General features: G+C 32.9%; 1 protein-coding gene across 1 annotated transcript; it reads right to left on the reverse strand.

Annotated features, from left to right (window-relative positions):
• Positions 1–7,777: 7,777 nt before the first annotated feature.
• LOC129232246 (mucolipin-3-like) lies at positions 7,778–9,801 on the reverse strand. The gene has a single exon (XM_054866454.1). The coding sequence runs from the start codon at positions 9,799–9,801 to the stop codon at positions 7,936–7,938; it is 1,866 nt and encodes a 621-aa protein (XP_054722429.1). The 3' UTR covers positions 7,778–7,935.
• Positions 9,802–15,110: the final 5,309 nt, after the last annotated feature.

Genomic DNA, 15,110 nt, shown 5'->3' on the forward strand with positions numbered 1-15,110 from the left:
TGTAATAATCCTTTTACTTTAAACATTTAAATAGCAAAAACTAGAAAAATTTTCTATCATTAGTAGTTTGTACTAACTAGTGGTTTTCTAAAGTTTTGCAGATAAGTAATGAATAAAATTTTTAATTTGTATTAACTGCTTCTGCAGCATGAATATACATAATGTACATCAAACCATAACCCGCAAAAAGAATCATAGATATACTTTCTGTACATCTGAATTGTTAGGTTTTAAAAATAATTGAATGGTTTTGGGTTATAGTTAGTTGATTTGCAGTTTGGTACTAATTCATATCCAGTTATGTTGCTTCATATTTTGGTAACTGACAAAGCTTGTATGCAATACCATATCTGGGGCGAGCAACTCGGGGCCTTTGCCCCAGGTAGAATTCTCTTCGTGATAGTAAATTTCACCCTATTTCTGTGGGGTTTTTTCGTTGAAACTTGATACAAGACTTTGAAAGAAGATGGGTAAGGGCGGCAGTTTCAAGATTTGCCACAGCTGGAAAAGATCTGGCACTGCTTGTGTGATTTTACATTTCAAACTATGCCTATTTAGTGTTACAGGGTATGCTGCATATATGGCATGGAAGGGGTTAAACCGCATTTCTACCGTCCAACAAAAAATTACCTTGATCAAAAACTCAAGTTAGCTTCTACAAAGTGTCCCAGATTTAGTTTCACTAAACCCAAAAAAACTTACATTAACCAGTTTTTTCAAATTAATAAGTAAGCGAGCTGATGTGTGCATCACATGACTTCCTTTTACTCCAATTTAATGTCATTTCCCCATTATTGGCATTTTTAATGTGATTCAATAGTTTACTCTCTAAATAGCACCAATAGTGGCCAAATTGAAACCAGATTTAAAAAAAAAAATCGCCAAATTTGTCGCCAAGATGGGGACAAAACTTGGTGACCAAAATACTGGCGATATATTGCCAAGTGTCAGCCAAATTATAACTCCACTTGAGTTTACATCAAAATTAACAATAATTTCCCTCCAAAAAGGAACAAAAGACCCTTTTAGAAACTCCCGAATGCAACCAAAACGGGAGGTGCACAACTAGACCCCACTAGGAGTCTACATACCAAATTTCCAACTTTCTACAACATACCGTTCTTGAGTTATGCGACATACATACGAACATACAGACATCACAAGAAAACCTGGTAATTAACTCGGGAATCGTCAAAATGGATATTTTGCGTGTCCATATGTTCCAAGGCACTTATCCATGTGTGGTCGAGTCAAAAAAAAAAAAAAAATTCCAACATTCATTGAGGGGCGAGTAAAATGGAAATTAAGGTCGATTTTTGAGTGAAAATTTTTTTGCGAATACAATACTTCCTCTTTTGTAAAAGGAAGTAAAAATCATTCATAAGTAATATTACAAGTCTTTTAAAATTATTTCCATAGCTTTAACATCACAAACTGAATGTATATCCTTAAGACGGACAATGCCTCTGACTTTATGAAAATTTTCACTCTAAAATGGAAGACCTTGTCTAATTTTTAGGTTGATTTAATACAAATTTGACATAGAATTCCAATAGATTGTGTTTGCCAGCTGCAATAGATTTTTGAAACAATATTATGTTACTCATAAAAAAATCATTTGCATTGGCATGAAATAAAATTTTGTTTGTATATGGTAAAAATTAGTAAAAGTTTTATTTTGTGGTAAGCTTTTATTTTTGGAACACCCTGTAAATTCGAATCTGGATATTTTGTTTATTCAAAAATGATTTTGGACCACAATATTTTAGATTTACAGTAGACCCTCGTTTTACATGCGTGTTATGTTCCGCAAAAGTGCCACGTAAATTGAGATTTAATAAGAGTTGGATCCACAGATAAAAATAGTTCATTCTAGTGACAGATAAATATATAGTAAATTAATTATTTTGATACAATTTATGTTTTCAATTATTTTGATACATATGTCCAACATGCATGAAGAAAACCTGAATAAACATACTGTTTATAAAAATAGCTGGTTATGATAGTCTGTTGGCAGTCATTAATAATTTTTTTTTTCTGAAGTTTTGTGTAGAACATTAATGCATCCATGATTTCTCGCATCACTTTAATGACGAGATCTTCCTTCATTAACAAATCAGAAAAATCATTTGACAATGTCAAGGAATGGCTCAAAACTTTCTATGGTCAAGCTCTTGTTTGTGTGTCATCGATGTCAGTATCCTCATTGGTTTTGTCCTCTGTCACTTTTCAAAAGCTCTTCTTCAGTGATCAGTGAATTGTGTGAGTTTAACAACTTTACTTCTGGAAAGAAAGAGTTTTGGAACTATTCGAGAAAATTGTCTCCAGTGAACCAAACTTGTTAGCAGGCTAAACTGAAGTTCATTGCATGTTATCTGCAATCTCAGGAATTGGAATTTAAAGGATGGGGAAATTTCCTCTGTTTGCAATGCGGCTTCGGCATCGAATCAAAACTCATCGGTGCAAAACAAAATAAAGACATCAAATCGTAACCCGAGTTTAATCAAAATGCACAGAAAATAAACCTGCGTGAAATGAGGATCTACTGTATTGATTATATCTGTGGAAAAAGAGCAAAAAAACGTACAAAAAAAGCCCCAAAATATTTTCTCCTGCTTATTTTTTCTTGATTTAATAGTTTAGTAAAAATACCTAAAGAAGTACTACTAAACAATATGCCTCCTCCAAAATAAAAATTAAAAACAGTATTATATTTCATTTGGATAAAATCAATTTATTCTACATCATTAAACATTGTGTCACAAGACATTTCAATAAGTACACTAGTATTGAAGAGACAACTATGCAAAAACTATTTATGAATACATTTTACAAATAAATGAGCTTTTCATTACTTTATGAACTTGATAAGCACACAATCATGCACAGAATTTTAACCCGTTAGATTATCAATCATGTATACCAGGAAACAAGCTGTCAATCGACATCAATTGAAATGTTATCAGGGGAAAATCTTGATTAGGGGGGATCATTTAAGTACACATGAGGGTCATCCGGAAAGTAGTACCCCTTAGTGCCGCATGAAACGCTTACGAAGTGAGTAGCAGGCAAGGTCAGACTGATTCAGTGGCTTGTCTGCCTTCTCTGTACTAAGTTGCGTGATGCTGGCATTGTCTGTGTTGTTTCTGTAATCGTTTATAATGTTTTAAAAAATTGAGAATGCCACCAGTAGTGAAGTGAAGGCTGTAATGGAATTTCTCAAAGCAAAAAACATTCCCCAATACGAAATCCACGGCGAGTTTTGTTGTCCTTCATGACAATGCCAGGCCTCATGCATCTATGATAAGAGCTTTTGCAGCAGTTCTAATGAGAAACTTTTTACCATCCACCATATGGCGCGACTTGGACCCTTCAGATCTTCATCTCTTGACAAAGCTTAAAGACTTTTTGTCGGGAAAATGATTTGACAGTGACAAAGAACTTTAAGAAGGCGTGACTATGTATCTCAATAAGCTGGCGGCCAAGGACTATGAGAAGTCCTTGGCCGCCAGCCAAGGATGGAATACAAAAAGTCATCACATGTTATGACAAATGCCTAAATTTTGCTTGGAGGTTATGTGGGGAAATAGTTTAAAGTATGCTCGTTCCAATAAAAATAATTGTATTTATTAATATTTACTTCTGTATCTTTATCTCACAAACGGGTACTGCTTTCCGGATGACCCTCTTATTTATATTAAAATGAACTCAAAAATTATCTTTGTAATACCCTATTTTTGGCTTCAAAAATGTATTTAGAGAGCTATATTAGTTAACTTTGGTTGCATTCTGACCATAAGAAAAGAAGATTATTCACAAAGGAACCATCATTATGATGAGGGAATATTGGTACTGAAACATTTTTTTTATGTCAACATTCTGAGGTAAGATTTATATATTTTGATTTAATACTTACAATTACTATCAAGTCAACATTGTTGGTGCCAAAGAAAAAAATTATGTTTTATCTAATAAAAGCCCTGATTCCTTATATTTGAAAGGAGTTGTGACTACTGATTGTGCTTCTGCCAATATTTTCTTTTAGCTTACCACTGAATTTTTCTCTGGGAGGAAATTCGTTAAAAACTAGCATCATTGGGTCATATATTGAGTCATGGCCCTGCTGAATTTCCACTATGCTTAAGTGCTTTGACAATTTTTGACTTTTCTGCGTTAAACTGATGCAGCTCATGCATCCAGCAATCAGTGTCAACATTTCAATGCAGCTCATGCATTCACCAATCAATGCCAAAGTTTGTTTGGACGTCACCCATTTTGACCGCAAGAGGGCGCCACAGGGGTCCTGCATCCACCAATAAATGGCAAAGTGATGGAAACAGGGGTACCCTGTAGTGCCCTCTTTGTTGCCATGGGTTTCAGCGATTGCCACGGCCTATAAAAATTAAGTAGGGCCATGATTGAGTGGATGATTTTTTTTTTTTAAATTGAATCTCATTTTAAGAAAAAAATAAGTTTAAAATTGTTGATTTTTCAAGAAAGTGTATATTCTAAAGCAACATTAATATTGTTTCTTTTTATTAAATACGTATTTATTTTTTTAAATGCATTTGAGAGAGAGAGAGATTTAAAATTCTACATTAGTATTACATATTTACTATTACTATAGACTTTTTTCTTAATTTTTGTCCTTAGATATTATAACAGAGTGTTTGAATGTCTTAAATCAGACTATTCAAAAGTCTAACATTGGAATGCTCTAAAACATAATAGTTAGAAAATTAGGAAATTCATTTTTATATTTATACAATACATATTTACCGTAAAATCCCGAAAGTAACCCCCCTATCGATTATAGCCCCCCCCCCTTTTTTGTGAAAAGTGAAATCACTTTAAAATCCTGAATATACCCCCCCCCCCCCCCTTCACCTGAAACTTTTCCGATCATCTTCATTTGCCACTCCCTGCAAAAAAAGGATAACATTTTCTGCTTTACTTGGAAAGCATTTACAAAGGTTTAGTTTCCCCCTCCATGTGCAGTTTTGCTTTTCTAAAAAAAAAGAAAGAAAGAAAGAAAACACAATGATTTAAAGAAAACAAAAATGGTCTCCATAGTTTATTCCTTCCAAAATGTCTAGACCCTTTTTTTTAAGTTCATAAGTATTACAAAAGAAATTTATACGATTGTACTGCTTTTTATTCCATTTGGAAGGAGCATTTTTGTTCTGATTTGTGAAACTGAACGATCTTCAACACGGAGCCATTTTGAAAACGTGACACCATTTTGGAAACGTGTTGCTTAAAAAGTAGCGCGAAACTTAAAAATAGCCTTTTTTAAAGGAGAAATAATGTAATTGAACGAGTTTAGGATCATCAGAAATATAAACTTTACTAAATCGAGTAAGAGATTTGTCTGTGTTTGCGTTCGCGATTTTTGCAAAGCTCAATTTTCGAAATTACAATCTTCGTAACGAATTTGCGGCCGTGATTGCGATTTTCGCTTCTTTTCTGAAACAAGAACATTAAGATTTAAATTCTTTTACTGTAACCTTATTACTTTCAGTACATAATGAATTTTCAAGCGTTAAATGGGTTTTACCAACTTAAGGTGCAAAATCCTTTCTTTCGAAAAAAAAAGTGCGCCCTCATGCAATTTATTACTACTAAAAAATTATGACAAGTTTTTATTAATTAATTTCTCTTTCTTCATTAATATTAACTCTTATTTACTTATTATTTCTTTTCTGTACTCTAAAATTAATACTACTAAAAACAATTATTTTCACTAATTTTTCAGAAAAATCTCGATTATAACCCCCCCCCCCCCTTTTGAAATCAACAAGTTTTGTTTTGAAAATAGGGGGGGTTACTTTCGGGATTTTACGGTATTATTTTCTTTTAACATAGAACATATGTGTGTGTCAATTTGAAACAATGCACTAATGAAAAGAATTGTTTTAAATAATTTCGGACTAAGACTTGAAAACTAATGCTACAAAATCAGAACAAATAAATATGCAAAACTGATAATCAGAAAAGCAACCTCATTTAGTTCTGGAATCTGGACAAACTTTTGTTATAACACAAAAATATGTTGTTTCCGACATTATTTCCACCTTAATCATGCAAACCAATTGCATCACATTAAAAATGTTTAAAAAACTGCCATGCAAAACACAAGTAAATTAATATATAATAAGTATACATGAAGTGCTTTACTAATTACTCTTAACGTTTCAGAAATATTAGATCTAAGGCTTTCACGGAAAGCAACAATAACATTGTAGGCTATGATCATCTGACATGTTTATGGCTAACATTTTGCCTTACATATCTTGTGCTTCAGCAAATCACAAATGAATTCATAATAGAAGTTTGGCCATCAACTTCTATGCATATTTTGATCACCACATCATTGGATAAAGCATCAATATCAGATTTTGATGTGATTTACAAGGACAAATAGTAGAAGTTGTAGAATAAGAGTTGACTTTTAAAGATTTCAAAAGTGAAAGGAAAATGATGAATCGCTACTCCGGCTATTCAACTAGGTTTGTTTATGTGCTTTAACTTTCATGGCATGAGTTGACATAAAAGATACATATTCTGCTGAGCTTTGGATGTCTATCAATGGAAATCTTAGAATTGAAAGAGAATCTGTTTTACATACTATCAGGCCAACCTAAATGTTAAACCAGTAAATATGACTTACTATTGCTATAATGATTTTTTTTTTCTTTTTTAATATCTGACCATAGATAAAGAATTGTTTTCCTTTCCTCATTCATGATGAATATTTTGAAATGCTATCACTAATTAATGAAGTGAAATCCAACCAATGAAGGTTTAAAATAAAAGTTCATCAACGAAATATCGACAAAAGTCCTGTACTAAGGACATAATCTTCTAGCAATAAAAATACAGTTAACTAACTACTAATTGTAAGAAAAAAGATATTCTAGCAAAAAATATCTACTCTAAAACATTCTTAACAAACTTAAAATCTAATATTATTTACAGAGTAAGAAACATAACTGTTTCATCAACAGTCAAAAAAATCTTCCTGACTTTTCACATACCGTACCCATTAAGTCCATTTTCCATTTGTATTTGCTACAAACGAATAGAATACTTTGCCAACCAAAACTATGAAAATAATCAGTACTAAGTTATGCTAGTCTGCACTTAAAACATTTATGAAAAACTCATTTTCCAATGCAAATTACATTAAAATAAATATTTTGAGAAGATTATTTTACTCAAAAAAGTGTTCTGTTAACAGATTATGTCTGCATTTGATTTTAAAATCATTTAGATAATGTTTTCATTAGAATATAATTGCCTCAAGACAACAGTAGGTTACAAGCAAATCTCTTACTGTTGCACTGAGGCGAAGATATATTTATTAATATGCTATTAAATTATGAAAGAAAAATATTGTCTTATCGTTTTTTACAAAATACAGAAGCCCTTTGTCACATCGCGCTCTTTTGGATATATCCCACTTTTCCTTTGTACCCTGAAATTCTAAATTAAAAAGAAAAAAAATTGCAGAAAAGGTTTTTTTTTTTGTTTTAGTTGATGAACAAAACATTAATTGCAGTTTAAGATGCAACTTTTGATTTGTATTTTAACACAAAAACAATTTTAGTATTTTTATTTCTTTATTTTTTTTAGTTCAAAAAAGAATAGAAAAATTAATTTTTATTTATTTTGTTAAGAAAATAGTCCTAATATAATTTTAACTGATATTTTTGTAAAGACACATGTCATAAAATTTTACCTTAATTGAATCGCTACATTTCATAACCTCGGATATATTGCCTTTTTTTGTCATCCTCCGACAAGCACGATATAACGAGGGGTTACTTTAGTTGTTACAACAAAATGTTTTAGTGAAAGACAGAAAAGTCCTTTTTTCTTTTGTTAAATAAAATTTTACAATGCATCAACTTTACAGAAACTCGAAAATGCTCAGGAATTACTTCTTTTTCCTAGCATCACCGACACTCTTTCCCAAACACTTTTCCGTTGTCTTCGTCTTTGCTGGTAAAATGATGAACATGAATCATCAGGATAATCACTAAGTAAAATTTCTATTCTGGTACATGTTCCTCCATGCCTATAATAGTCCTTCACGGTCTCATAAGAGTCCATAATCACAGAAATAAAAAGAGAAATAACAACATAAATAAACATGCTTATAAAAACATATAAGTAGATTCTACTAAACCACCAAATTAAATCATTATTGGTATTCGTAATTGCAAACGTTGCAAAAAGATCATCACCGTTCATCATCGCAAATAAGCATTCTGATGTAGTACTCAAGTTACGAAACTTGATGTGATAAGGACCAAGGACTACCCAACCACAAAAGCAAAAACCGGCATACAAAAGAATGCAACAAAGGGTAAAACGAAGAACATTCGGAAGTGCCCGCTTCAAAGTCAATATGAGTATGTTATATTTGCTAAAATATCCCAAATAACGCAATAAACCAGAATATGCCAGTAAAATTCCCATGCCAAGAAGAATGGCACATGTTGCATATTGATCACTTTCGACGGTACTTTCTTCGACAGCTGCTTTTAGAATCGAACCAGCAATAATCAAAGTATCATTGAATATCATAATGCAATACCACATGTCTACAAATTCCATTTTTTCTTGAGCTGAAAGCCCCTTGTTTTGTGCGCGCTTGAAATACTTGTCAGTTTCTTTACAAAGAACTCTTGCCTTATATAACATTCTGCAGCAAAGAAGTAAGGATAAAACACATATTGCAATGATAAAACTGTTCAGTACTTGCCGGCCAATATAACCCAACTTATTATCAGGATTCAGACTTCCATTGTGGTAGCATTTCAATTTGTCAGCTCCAGTATCTAAACTAACAAGCATTTGTCCATCATGATCTTTATTGTCATATTGAACACCTACCCGGAATCTATAACAATCTGGATATTTGCTATTTCCCAAAGATTTCAGAAATATTGTTTTCAATGCAAAACTTAATTCTGCTGTTATCAATCTGTCAAAAGCAATACTATCATTCAGTTCCTGTAAATATTTTTCGATAGAAAATGATTTCCACTTCTCATCCCCTTCAGGGTATAACTTAGGTATGACATGACACTTTGTTCTTGGATGACCATCGAAAGAGACGGTGGAATTAAAAGCAAGCATCATACTAAATTCAGTAAGACAAAGTGAAACATTTGTCATGCTGCAATCAGGTCCATCGTAACAATAACTACCTAATGCAATTTTTGAAATATTTGCATACGTCTGAACTATATGATCAACATTCCTGTAAAAGTCTTGCCTTGTGTAAACGGCATAGGGCCCAGTAGAAGGGGGATACGATACAATATCGCGAATTGCAGTCCAGTCGGCTAAAAACATGTGCCTGAAACTGGTAGCAGTGTTTTGTTTCTGTAACTCATAAGTGTAACCATCAGAGCCAAAAACACACAATAAAAGCGTTACAAACACAATTTTTATTATTTGTAGCACTAGTTTAAAAGGAAACTTCCCTTTAGCTCGCCACTTTTCAATTGGATTCATGAAAAAATATTTAAGTTTTCTCTTTAGAGCTTCATCTGTATAAGATAAATTACCAACAGCGCTCATAGAGTAGTCTCGATTCAAGAAAGAGTCTGAATGTGTATCCAACGACGAAGCTGTACCACCATAACCACTATTTTGACGTTCCATTCGACTTTTGGTTGCAGTGGGTAGCAAAACTGTATATTCATCTACCAAATTTTGTGCCTCTGATAAATTTCTTTCATTGTCCATATTTCTAATATTTTCAGGTTCTTCAGAGGATTGCATAATTGCAGTCTGCTTCGCTAAGATTGTTTATTTATTTACATTTTCATTTGCAATTCATTTGATTTCACTTCTCGTACGAATCGGGAAACTTATTCATTGACTTGGCTGCAAAAATTCATTCATGTGTTATTCATAGTCATGTGATTATATGCCGGAAGTTGCGGGTTATCGAATAAGAAAAGCGCCAACTGTGGTAACCTAGCCACAAAAAGAGTGCCAATTATAGTGCCTAGAAAGAGTAGTGTGCCGACCGGCGCTTTTTTCCCCACGATTCTTGAAGACAAATTGTGTGAAAACCGCTAGATGGCAGTGCGGTCGAGATGTACGTTCAATTTCGCGGTGTTTACATTAGTAGACGCGGGATTTTGTTTCAATTTAGTTCCGCGTTTCTCTTTTTTACCTTTATTTCGTGAATATTTCATGAAACAGCGTTTAAGGCTTTTAATGGAGGCATCAAAGTTGAACATTGGAAGAAATAAAGCTTCATCTTGTTTCGTACGAGGGTGCAAAAGTGGGTACAAAACATGCAAGGAAAAATTACGCTTTTTAAAGCTCCAGCAGATGAAGAAAAACTAAAGTGAAACTCGTTAATTCCCAGGTTAGATAAAGTTTTTGATAAATATTGCTCATTTTGTGCTCTGCATTTCGAAAAACATTTTATTGAAACGCATTTTAAGCATATTATAAATGGTGAGGAAGTTTTGATTCCTCGGGGAAAACCTTTTTTGAAAGATGAGGCAATTCCGACAATTTTCCCAAATCTGCCAACATACTTTACTAAAAAAAAGGTCCATCAGGAATTATGCAGTTAAAAAAAATGTTCCCTGTTTGAAAAAAATAAAACTTGATCTTTCCGCAGATGAAATTGAAATAACCACGTCGCTTTATTATTAGTAGAGAAATAAGAGACGCGCAGTTATTGAATACTTAGGGGGCCATTCATTAATTTCGTAAGGATAATTTTGGCAATTTTTGATCCCCCTCCCCCCATGTAAGGGTACGTAAGATTCCCCCCCCCCCCTATTCTTCCGTAAGATTCCATTTCGTTTTTCAAAATGATAAAATAACAAATCTTGGAATCGTTATATCACTGGAATCGTTATTAAATTCACATTATCAAATTTAACTTTTTGCGTAAAGAAATAGTTACTGAAAAGTTAGAATCTAAACTGAATGTTTTTTCGACATTTTTTTTTTTGATGTAATATTAATTAAGAATAAAACATGCCATACATAATGCGACTCTTTTATTATATTTTACACTATTCATTCTTTGTAAAACAAGTAAAAAAAACTTATCCTAACACGTTTCTTACCTTCCATACGCAAATGGAACGTTATCTCTGCCAAATCACTTGTTGACCGCGCAATTTCTAATGTGAAATACCGACTTGGAAAATATTACGTAAGAATGAGTTTGACCCCCCCCCCCCAAAGATACGTAGAGGCTTTTCCAACCCCCCTCCCCTCGGAACCCTTACATATTTAATGAATGGCCCCTTATAGTCTACTATTTTCATTGAAGATAAATTAGCATAAGGTAATTTTTTATTCTTCAAAAAATAAATGAACACCCATGTAACAAATAGCACTTATTACAGAATTTGTCTTTTGTGCAGAAATAAGTTCAATTCGAAAAACTCGGCTTTTAAACTGCGAAATGAGCATGAAATCGCTGATTTAAAACGAGTCTGATTGAGGAGCATAACGTACACCTCGAGCGCAGCGCCATCTGGTTTTTCCTCAGATCTGACCTCACTTTTTCCCCGTCGATCGGCACACTACTCTTTCTAGGCACTATAGTGCCAATTGTTGATCATTGGAACGCATATTAGCGCCCTACAATGTTTCTTGATCCCAAGCAGCATACTGCTATCTTTAGCGTACACCAGATACTTGGCAGCCCTATTTTATTTATTTGAGCGTTTTCATTTTTTTTTCCCTCAGAAGTCCTGTTTTAAAAAAGAAAACGCACTATAAAGTGCGCAAAAATGCTTATTCCAAAATGTAATTATAATTTGTATAATTTTGGGCAGTAAAGAATTTTAGAGAGGTTTTTTTTTTTTAATCCAATTTTGTGGTGATCTAGTTCTTAAGATGGGCTCCGTGTAGCATTCAAGGGGTACGCTATAACTCTTTTTGGGGGACAATAAATTTCTGATACTTCATACTGCAATAAATCAATTGCCAAGTAGTTTTCCTTAAAATGGGGAGCTTTAACTTGAACGATACGACCTTCTTATTTTCAAGGGACCCATCGAAAAATTAAATGCTTCTCATGGTCCCTACAGCTTGCAAAATAAAGTTGAAGGAGTTTTCCAAGGATCGTGGGAATACTGGTGTGTGAGGAAAGAATATATATACATACGAAACGCAATTTTCTTTCCAGTCAGCTAATCTCGGGATAAACGCTTTTGCTATATTAACTATCTCAATCTCTCAGTTATTTAAATCTCTAAACAATAAAAATACTTGTTAAAGTATGTTTTTACATTAATGCTGAAACTCAATGAAGTTGACGATTTTTAAGAACATGCAGCTAGGTCAACTGCTAAAGTTTTTCGAATCTCATGACAAGATTAATCTAAAAAAAAAGAGTACTTATAAAACTGAAGTATTCGTGAATTGCATGCAATATTGACCAAAAACATTTATTATATTCTAATGGAATACGGTAAAATTTCGTCAGTCAGAGAGTGATTGAAGTCCATTTTTCGCAGTCCTCATTTGAGTCATTCGAGAAAGCAATGCTGTTGTAAATTTCGGAAATGTAAAAAAAAAAAAAAAAAAAAAAAAAAATTAGGAATATTATTTATTATAAATTTATGAAATTAATATAGTTATTCAGAAGCTAAAAAAAAGATGCTCTCAAACCAAAACAAAAAAAAGAAAAAGAAATTTCGTTATTCATTTTATTTTTTGAGAGGAAATCGTCGAATAATCAAGACTTAACGTTAAAAGTATTGTTTTAAAAATAGGTCTAACCGCATTGGTTCCTGAGACAGCCATTTACTATTCTTGCCAAAAGCAAGAGAACCATAATGGGCTGAATATCGCGATCGTCAGTATAAAACACAGATCTTTTGATTTCACAAAACAATTAATAACATTTCATTAAAAAGCGATTTTATTTCGGTTCCATTTTGCACTCTGAGTGCAATTCCCACTGGCAAGGGCGCCTATATGCAAAATTGTAAGGGGGGGGGGCTCAGATGTTTTCCCCATGGGTTAGGAGGGTATTTTCTCCTTGGAAACCGATTTCAGGACAGACTAGAGTCATTAAAATATTTAATCAATGGCTAGAGAAGAAATGTTTTTACATTCTTGCAAATAAAAAGTGCCAAAAGCAAGGAAATTTTGATTTCAAAGGGGGCTCAAGCCCCCCCCCCCCTGCCCACCTATATGGGCGCCCTTGCCCAATGGTGCCATGTTTAAATCCAGAAAGATGCTCTGGCACAGGCACACATCCTCCTATTGTTTCAAACTTGCTTTTTGGGAATGAAGAGCTTATCAAATTAAGATATCAAGCAAAGAATACAAAAGGGTTTAATGTATTAGGGAACTCAGTTCCAGTACTAAATTTTTATTTCTTTGTACAAATCCCCTCCCTCTAAAAATCGCAAAGACCCCCTCCCCCCCAAAGAAGTGAAAAACCCCCACTTAAAATTTCAATGGCGCAGTCTGCGCCATGACCCCTCCCCCCTTAGGTGGGCACCACTGATGAAAGAACCAATTCCGAAGAAATTTGCATCTGTAACCTTTAATTTCCTTGTATGAAAATCCTTCTTTGAAAGGCTTTGTTGGCTGATGAGGGGCGGTTCTGCAGTTGACGTCTGGTAAGGAGTATGGCATAAAATTTGAACGTTTTAAAATTTTAACATATTATACTGAAATTAATATATGAAATGCATTTAGAAATAAGATTATCAACAATTTTTTTTTTTTTTGTAGATTTCCAACCTCTTATGTTTTTTTTGTTAAAGTTTATTAAAAATAAATCTACGTTGGGAATAAAAGTATATCATAGTAAACTGCTTCACTCATTTCTGCAGTGATGGCCGCAGTAGCCATTTATGGAATGTGTCAGGAGTAGTAATCTCTGAAGCAAAAGCGTTATTGATGAAGAATTTCCTGTCAAGCACTCAGCCCCCCAAAAAATCCTTTTTGATCATCCCCAAGTCTATTTTGAGGCATTTTCATATGCTTGTTCATATTATGGGTAAATAATGTATCCGCACAATTTAGAAAGGTTAAAATTTTGTATGTAGGAGGTAGACACAATGTCCAATTCTCTTCTACTTTCTTCTATATTTAATACATGAGGCGTTCAGAGCTAAAGCGGAAACAACTTGTTTCACTTGAGCTCTGAACGACTCAGTTAACACTTACTTTGGCCTCTCATTCTGTGTGGCGCTCAGAGAGAAAAAAGGATCAAGTTGTTCATGGACTTTTTGGCAAAAAGTTTTTCACTAGATTTGTGGTAATTTCTTTGTTGCATTTATTCAGGGAAAAAGCTCAACGATTTAAATTTTTATACGTTGTTATTTTCTACTGGTTCACAAATAAAGTACTTGAAGCAGATTTTAGCACATAAACAAGGCTTTGAAAAGGATTTTCAATTTCCCCTCTCGATTCTGCTTTTGCGATTAAATATTTATTTCCTGCAGAGACAATTGATAAGGGCACTATTTTATTATTATTATTTTTAAAGGAGAATTTCAGTATTATTGTGACTATATATAAAATATAAAACCACTATAATTAATATTAATCATCAAATAAGCATGTTTGTAATCTTGTAATCATTTTTATAAATTAAAAAAATAAATAAACAAAAAAAGAATAAAAACATAGAAAGTTTTATAGATTGATAAATCATGTATTGTTTCCAATCCATAAGATTTTTTTTTTTTTAGAAATAAAGCCCGGATCACATAATCGGCAGTTTTCCTTCAAAATATAAAACTAATGCAAAAAAGTTACTTTAAAAAGATTTTTAAACTTCTCCACTTTCAATTTTGTGTTGTAGGTGTTTCCTGTATATATTTATTCAATTTGCATGTGTTTTGCCATATGAAAACAACCTTTTTGGATTGGAAAAGAATTAACATTACACTGCTTTACATAAATAACTTAATCATTCAAACAAAAACCATTTTCTTTCAAAAAAATACTCAAACATATGTTATACTGTTCAACTGTTAACTACTGCTTCATGGCTCATTTTAAACTTTGCTTTAAGGTTTATTTATTTTAGCAATTAAAGAAAAAAATTGGATTTTCAGTACAAGATCTGACAATAATGAGTG

This window comes from Uloborus diversus, unplaced genomic scaffold, assembly GCF_026930045.1.
Source record: "Uloborus diversus isolate 005 unplaced genomic scaffold, Udiv.v.3.1 scaffold_1112, whole genome shotgun sequence".
In the NCBI taxonomy this organism is placed as follows: Eukaryota; Metazoa; Arthropoda; class Arachnida; order Araneae; family Uloboridae; genus Uloborus; species Uloborus diversus.

What these genes read in the sequence shown, in the direction of transcription:
- LOC129232246 (XM_054866454.1), bottom strand. Translation starts at nt 9,801, where the DNA reads ATGCAATCCTCTGAAGAACCTGAAAATATTAGAAATATGGACAATGAA.